The sequence below is a fragment of the Oncorhynchus kisutch genome, linkage group LG17 (genome assembly GCF_002021735.2).
Source record: "Oncorhynchus kisutch isolate 150728-3 linkage group LG17, Okis_V2, whole genome shotgun sequence".
NCBI lineage: Eukaryota > Metazoa > Chordata > Actinopteri > Salmoniformes > Salmonidae > Oncorhynchus > Oncorhynchus kisutch.
In genome coordinates this window covers 16523612-16532008 of record NC_034190.2, presented here as the reverse complement: position 1 = coordinate 16532008, position 8397 = coordinate 16523612, and the positions used below count along the sequence as shown (strand labels likewise).

Sequence of the window (8397 nt, the reverse complement as noted above, 5' to 3'; positions counted from 1 at the left end):
CTATTCTGATAAACAAGTGTGTGTTAACAGTGTATGTGTGTGTTTGTGTGTGTGTGTGTGGGGGGGGGGGGGGTCTTCTCTCCCCCATCCTTCAGTCAGGCTTCTCTTTCTTTCTTTCTCTCTCTCTCTCTCTCTCTCTCTCTCTCTCTCTCTCCCTCCCCCCCTCCCTCCCTCCGACCTGTAACACAACACAACCTTGCAATGCTACATGGAGCATGACACAGACTCAGAACATGGGCCTACAGTAGTGTGTGTACTCAACAACACAACAACAATAACATGGTTACTCTTCTCTTTAACAATGTTCACCGATGTTACCATATTAACATGGTTCCCATAAAGTGTGTTGTTGCGTAACATTCCATCCTGATTATGTGATGACAGTACATCTTTTCTTCTCTTCATCAGATTGAGCTATAATACAGAGATGGGAACAAAAACGTATCACGCACTGACCACATACCATTGTAACTAAGAGGTTCTAGGACATTCTATCAAGACGAACTATTTGAGTAGTATTCCTGTACAGCACATAGTATTGGATAAAAGGTGAATACATACAGTTAAGATGTGGTAGGGTTCTCACCTCGAGTCATGCTTCTGCGGCTGTTGCATATCACTACCAGTATGATGGTCACCAGCAGGTAAGGAGACACTACTAGTAGACTACACAGCAGCCTGGGCAGAGAGATGGACCACACTGGGACTGCTGGAGATGGGGCTGGCCCTGGAGCTGAAGATGGAACTGGGGAACGAATTACATGACCATTACCACACACAACAATAAGACACATTTCTATACGTCGCTTCAAATAAAGATCCAATGTGTGAGCAGAGTATTGCTCACCTGTCACAGTCATCCAGCTCTCTGGTGATTCTCCTTTAGGGTTGTTACACTTGTAGAGCCCTTCATCTGACTTGGATACTGCAGGGATGGTCATCTCCCCTGTAGTGTTGGTCATGATGAGGGATCCATCATTATGGAAATCAGCTCTGAAGTTTGAGGATGTTTCCTTCGTTTTCTTATCTTGATGTACGCAGCGCAGAGTCACAAAATATCCCTCAGTCACAGGAATGACAGGGCTCTCCAGGATCACAGCCCCATCTATATAACACAGGAGACGGTAGATATCAAATCAAATTGTATTGGTCGCATACACATGTTGAGCAGATGTTATAGCGGGTGTAGCAAAATGCTTGTGTTCCTAGCTCTAACAGTGCAGTATTATCTAACAATACACAACAAAACATACAAAGCTGAAAGTAAAATAATGGAATTCAGGAAAATTGAAAAATGAGTACGAGCAATGTCGGAGTCTAGAGTAAAAGTATTCAGTACCAGTCAAAAGTTTGGACACACCTGCTCATTCCAGGTTTTTTCTTTATTTTCACTATTTTCTACATTGTAGAATAATAGTGAAGACATCAAAACTATTAAATAACACATGAAATCATTTAGTAACCCAAAAAGTGTTAAACAAATGAGATTCTTCAAAGTAGCCATTCTTTGTCTTGATGAAAGCTTTGCGCACTCTTGGCATTCTCTCAACCAGCTTCATTAGGTAGTCACCTAGAATGCATTTCAATTAACAGGTGTGCCTTGTTAAAAGTCAATTAAAAGTCCAATTTGTGGTATTTCTTTCCTTCTTAATGCATTTGCCCCAATCAGTTGTGTTGTGACAAGGTAGAGGTGGTAAACAGAAGATAGCCCTATTTGGTGAAAGACCAAGTCCATATTATGGCAAGAACAGCTCAAATGAGCAAATAGAAATTACAGTCCATCATTACTTTAAGACATGAAGGTCAGTCAATGCGGAAAATTTCAAGAACTTTGAAAGTTTCTTCAAGTGGAGTCGCAAAAACCATCAAGTGCTATGATGAAACTGGCTGTCATGAGGACCGTCACAGGAAAGGAAGACCCAGAGTTACTTCTGCTACAGAAGATAAGTTCATTAGAGTTACCAGCCTCAGAAATTGCAGCCCAAATAAATGCTTCACAGAGTTCAAGTAACAGACACATCCCAACATCAACTGTTCAGAGGAAACTGAGTGAATCAGGCCTTCATGGTTGAATTAATGCAAAAAAAACACTACTAAAAGACACCAATAATAAGAAGAGACTTCCTTGGACCAAGAAACAAGAGCAATGGACATTAGACCGATGGAAATCTGTACCAATTTTGAGATTATTGGTTCCAACCACCGTTACTTTGTGAGACGCAGAGTAGGTGGACGGATGATTTCCACATGTGTGGTTCCCACCATGAAGCATGGAGGAGGAGGTGTGATGGTGTGGGGTTGCATTGCTGGTGACACTGTCAGTGATTTATTTAGAATTCAAGGCACACATAACCAGCATGGCAACACAGCATTCTGCAGCAATACATCCTATCTGGTTTGCGCGTAGTAGGATTACCATTTGTTTTTCAACAGGACAATGACTCAACACACCTCCAGCATGTGTAAGGGCTATTTGACCAAGAAGGAGAGTGATGGAGTGCTGCATCAGATGACCTGGCCTCCACAATCACCCGACCTCAACCCAATTGAGATGGTTTGGGATGAGTTGGACCCCAGAGGGAAGGAAAAGCAGCCAACAAGTGCTCAGCATATGTGGGAACTCCTTCAAGACTGTTGGAAAATAATTCCAAGTGACGCTGGTTGAGAGAATACCAAGAGTGTGCAAAGCTGTTATCAAGGCAAATGGTGGCTACTTTGAGGAATCTAAAATATAACATATATTTTGATTTGTTTAACACTTTTTGGGTTACTACATGATTCCATGTGTGTTATTTCATAGTTTTGATGTCTTCACTATTATTCTACAATGCAGAAAATAGTAAAAAATAAAGAAAAACCCTTGAATGAGTATGTGTGTCCAAACTTTTGACTGGTACTGTATATATACAGTATATATATATGTGTGATGGGATGTATAATGTGGTGGAAAATCTACCCTCAATTAATAATAAGGATGTATCTCTAGATAATGTATCTCTAGATAACAAGGTGGACGAAATTATGAAATTAGGGCACAAATTGCCTTCCAGAGAGACATCAGAGATTGTAACATTCTTTGTTTCACGGAAACATGGCTCACTCGGGATATGTCATCTGAGTCGGTACAGCCACCCAGTTTCTTCATGCATCGCGCCGACAAAAACAAACATCTCTCTGGTAAAAAGAAGGGCGGGGGTGTATGCCTTATGATTAACGACTCATGGTATTATCACAACAACATACAGGAACTCAAGTCCTTTTGTTCACCTGACCTATAATTCCTTACAATCAAATGTCGACCTCATTATCTTCCGAGAGAATTCTCTTCGATTATAGTCACAGCCGTGTATATCCCCCCCAAGCAGATACCTCGTAGACCCTGAAAGAAGTTCACTGGACTCTATGTAAACTGGAAACCATACATCCTGAGGCTGCTTTATTGTAGCTTGGGATTTTAACAAAGCTAAGCGGAGAACAAGACTTCCTAAATTTTTATCCGCACATTGAATGCGCGACACGAGCTGGTAGCATTCTGGATCATTGCTACTCTAACTTCCGCGATGCATACAAAGCCCTCCCCTGCCCTGCCTTCAGCAAATCTGACCATGACTCCATTTTGTTTCTCCCAGCCTATAGACAGAAACTAAAACAGGAAACACCCGTGCTCAGGTCTATCCAACGCTGGTCTGACCAATTGGATTCCACGCTTCAAGACTGCTTTGATCACATGGACTGGGATATGTTCCGGATAGCCTCAGACAATAACATTGATGTATACTCTGACTCGGTGAGTGAGTTTATTAGCAAGTGCATCAGAGATGTGGTACCCACTGTGACTATTAAAAACTTTCCTAAACAGAAACCGTGGATTGATGGCAGCATTCTCGCAAAACTGAACGCGTGAACCATCACTTTTAATCATGGCAAGGTGACTAGAAGCATGACCGAATACAAACAGTGCAGGTATTCCCTCCGCAAGGCAATCAAACAAGCAAAGCGTCAGTATAGAGACAAAGTAGAGTCGCAATTCAACGGCTCAAACACAAGACGGATGTGACAGGGTCTACAGTCAATCACGGATTACAAAAAGAAAGCCAGGCCCTCTGCATCTTGCTCCCAGACAAATTAAACAACTTCTTTGCTCACTTTGAGGACAATTCAGTGCCACTGACCCGGTCCGCTACCAAAGCCTGTGGACTGTCCTTCTCCGTGGCCAACATGAGTAAAACATTTAAACGTGGCCTCCCGGGTGGCGCAGTGGTTAAGGGCGCTGTACTGCAGCGCCAGCTGTGCCATCAGAGACTCTGGGTTTGCGCCCAGGCTCTGTCGTAACCGGCCGCGACCGGGAGGTCCGTGGGGCGACGCACAATTGGCCTAGCGTCGCCCGGGTTAGGGAGGGGTTGGCCGGTAGGGATGTCCTTGTCTCATTGCGCACCAGCGACTCCTGTGGCGGGCCGGGCGCAGTGCGCGCTAACCAAGGTTGCCAGGTGCACGGTGTTTCCTCCGACACATTGGTGCGGCTAGCTTCCGGGTTGGATGCGCACTGTGTTAAGAAGCAGTGCGGCTTGGTTGGGTTGTGTATCGGAGGACGCATGACTTTCAACCTTCGTCTCTCCCGAGCCCGTACGGGAGTTGTAGCGATGAGACAAGATAGAAGCTACTGAAAAACAATTGGATACCATGAAATTGGGGAGAAAAATGGGGTAAAATTAAAAAATAAAATAAAAACATTTAAACGTGTTAAACCTCGCAAGGCTGCTGTCCTAGACGGCATCCCTAGCTGCGTCCTCAGAGCATGTGCAGACCAGCTGGCTGGTGTGTTTACGGACATATTCCATCAATCCCTATCCCAGTGTGCTGTCCCCACATGCTTCAAGATGGCCACCATTGTTCCTGTTCCTAAGAAGCTAAGTTAACTGAACAAAATGACTATCGCCCCTTTGCACTCACTTCTGTCATCATGAAGTGCTTTGACAGACTAGTCAAGGATCATATCACCTCCACCCTACCTGATACACTAGACCCACTTTGCTTACCGCCCCAATAGGTCCACTGACGATGCAATCGCCATCACACTGCACACTGCCCTATCCTATCTGGACAAGAGGAATACCTATGTAAGAATGCTGTTCATTGACTACAGCTCAGCATTTAACACCACAGTACCCTCCAAACTTGTCTTTAAGCTCGACGACCCTGGCCTGTGCAACACTGGACAGAGGAAGATTGGAAAAAAGTGTTATGGACAGACAAATCTAAGTTTGAGGTGTTCGGATCACAAAGAAGAACATTCGTGAGATGCCGAAAAAATTTAAATATGCTGGAGGAGTGCTTGACGCCATCTGTTAATTAAGTATGGCGTAGGCAATGTGGTGGTCTGGGAGTGCTTTGGTGGTGGTAAAGTGGAAGATTTGTACAGGGTAAAAGGGATCTTGAAGAAGGAAGGCTATCACTCCATTTTGCAATGCCATGCCATACCCTGTGGACGGCGCTTAATTGGAGCTGTGGGATCAGTTTGACCGTATGGTACGTAAGAAGTGCCCATCAAGCCAATCCAACTTGTGGGAGGTGCTTCAGGGAGCATGGGGTGAAATCTCTTCAGATTACCTCAACAAATTGACAACTAGAATGCCAAAGGTCCGCAAGGCTGTAATTGCTGCAAATTGAGGATTCTTTGACGAAAGCAAAGTTTGAAGGACACAAGTATTATTTCAATTAAAAATCATTATTTATAACCTTGTCAATGTCTTGACTATATTTCCTATTCATTTGTCAAACTCATTTCATGTATGTTTTCATGGGAAACAGGGACATTTCTATGTAACCCCAAAAGGTAGTGTATGTGTATGTGTGTGGAGAGAGACAAAACTGGGTTACAGGGTACAGACTATAATGGAGAGGTTGTCTCAGTCTGTCACAACTGAGTGAGGACAATAGGTGCCAAGGTGACAGGATGTCACTCCAGACATACCTCCTCTAACAGTAGCTCAATGGTTTCCCCAAGTTGGGCAAGCAAGGGCCACACACACACACAAAACATGAATATTTTGCCCAGAAACAGGCTCCAAACAGAACAACAGCTCTATCATTGGTGTGCAGGATATAAACTGTACTCTGTCTCCAGTTAAGCTAAGAGGAACCAGTTAGTTTCTGTCAGTTCTTGGCTGAGCGCCCAGACATCATGGTGGTCATTCTACACACACAGGCCTCTCTATTCATGCCAAATATACTTTTCTATCTTATATGAGTTAGTTTCTTTAACAATCTCAAGCCAAATGCCTAAGCTTAAAATAAGGATATTTTAGTACACAAGCATTAGTAAGGTTTAACAGAAAATGCAATCACAATAGACATTATGGGCAGTATGTGGATAGAATATATAGTATATCGGAATAATACATGGATAGAATAGTATATGTACAGCAATAGTTTAATAGGATGGACTCGACTAGAATACAGTACTTGCATATGAAATGGGTAAAACAGTATGTAAACATTATTAAAGTGACCAGTGTTCCATGTCTATGTACATAGGGCAACAGGCTCTAAGGTACAGGGTTTAGTATCCGGGTTGTAGCCGGCTAGTGAGAGTGACTAAATTCAGAGCAGGGTACTGGGTGGAGGCCGGCTAGCGATGGCTATTTAAATGTCTGATGCTCTTAGATAGATGCTGTTTTTCAGTCTCTCGGTCCTAGCTTTGATGCACCTGTTCTGACCTCGCCTTCTGGATGATAGCAGGGTGAACAAACTGTGGCTCGGGTGGCTGAGGTCCTTGATGATCTTCTTGGTCTTCCTTTGGCACCGGGTGCTGTAGATGTCCTGAAGGGCAGGCAGTGTGCTCCAGGTGATGTGTTGGGCTGACCGCACCACGCTCTGGAGAGGCGGTGATACAGCCTGACAGGATGCTTTCAATGGTGCATCTGTAAAAGTTTGTGAGGGTCTTAGAGGCCAAGCTGAATTAGTTCAGCCTCCTGAGGTTGAAGAGGCGCTGTGGTGCCTTCTTCACCACACTGTCTGTGTGGCTGGACCATTTCAGTTTTTCAGTGATGTGTACGCCGAGGGACATGAAGGTTTTCACCTTCTCCACTGCGGCCCCGTCGATGTTGTTGGGGTCGTGCTCCCTCTGCTGTCTCCCGAAGTCCACGATCAGCTCCTTCATTTTATTGATGTTGAGGGAGAGGTCATTTTCCTGGCACCACTCCACCAGGGCGTGTAGGCTGTCTTGTCTTTTTTGTTAATCAGGTCTATACCTCTGTTGTGTCGTCTGAAAACTTGATGATTGAGTTGGAGGTGTGCATGACCACGCAGTCATTGATAAACAGGGAGTACAGGAGGGGGCTGAGCACACACCCTTGTGGGGCTCCTGTGTTGAGGATCAGCGTGGTAGAGGTGCTGTTGCCTATCTTCACCACCTGGGGGCGGCCCATCAGGAAGTCCAGGACCCAGTTGCACAGGGCTGGGTTCAGACCCAATAATAAAAATATAATAACAATCTCTGTACACTATACTACAGAAACAACACAATATTCTCTGTCATCAGATATGAATGCAACAGCTTTTGGACATACCATGTACTGTGATGTTAACAGCATTGCTGTGTTCTCCAGACCCAGACTCACACCAGTACACTCCACTGTCTGATGGTACTGCTGATATGGTGCATGAAGACCCTTTAAAAAATCCCCAGTCAGTGGGACACTCTTCAGTCCCTCCTTTCAGTGTGTTCCTCACCACTCTCCATCCAGTAGAGCCCCTCTGAACCTCACAGCTCAGAGAGACAGACTCATATTCAAAGAACTGAGATCTGTCAGGACTGATGCTCAGAGAGGCTGGAGAGAGAGAAAGAGAGACAACATATTGACCACCCTTCATATCTCCTATCTCTCTACATAAACATTGCTATCACAACAAATAGATCAGAACAAATGTGTGTAACAGTATAGCTTTAGTCCGTCCCTCACCCTGGGCTTGTACCAGGGACCCTCTGCACACAGACAACTGACACCCACGAAGCATCTTACCCATCTGGCCACAACTACTTCAGGTCTCAGAGCGAGTGAAGTAATGATTGAAACGCTATTAGCGTGCACCACCGCTAACTAGCTAGCCATTTCACATCGGTTACATGTGCATTGACCACCATTGTGACTTAACTTAATGAGCAATGAAAACAAAGACATAAACTAGTAGGGTGTCCAATAAAATTAAATAAATATTGTTACCAATGGGTAGAATATATATAATTCTGTAGATAATCCTCTAGTAAAACTAATGGTCCAAACCTCATGTCTCTATCACAATCCGTTCAATGTTTATTGGAGTTTTTACCCTTGTAGGATGGCCAAAATTAGGATGGCTAAGTTAATGGAGGCCAGAGAAATAAAATGTAAAAAAAGA

General features: G+C 44.1%; 1 protein-coding gene across 1 annotated transcript; it reads right to left on the bottom strand.

Moving 5' to 3' along the window:
* Nucleotides 1-240: 240 nt before the first annotated feature.
* Nucleotides 241-8025, bottom strand: LOC109907145 (low affinity immunoglobulin gamma Fc region receptor II-like). The gene is made up of 5 exons (XM_031794969.1): nucleotides 8022-8025; nucleotides 7569-7829; nucleotides 848-1105; nucleotides 587-745; nucleotides 241-414 (listed from the first exon to the last, which is right to left on the bottom strand). Exons 1-5 carry the CDS (start codon nucleotides 8023-8025, stop codon nucleotides 371-373), a joined length of 726 nt encoding a protein of 241 aa, XP_031650829.1. The 3' UTR covers nucleotides 241-370.
* Nucleotides 8026-8397: the final 372 nt, after the last annotated feature.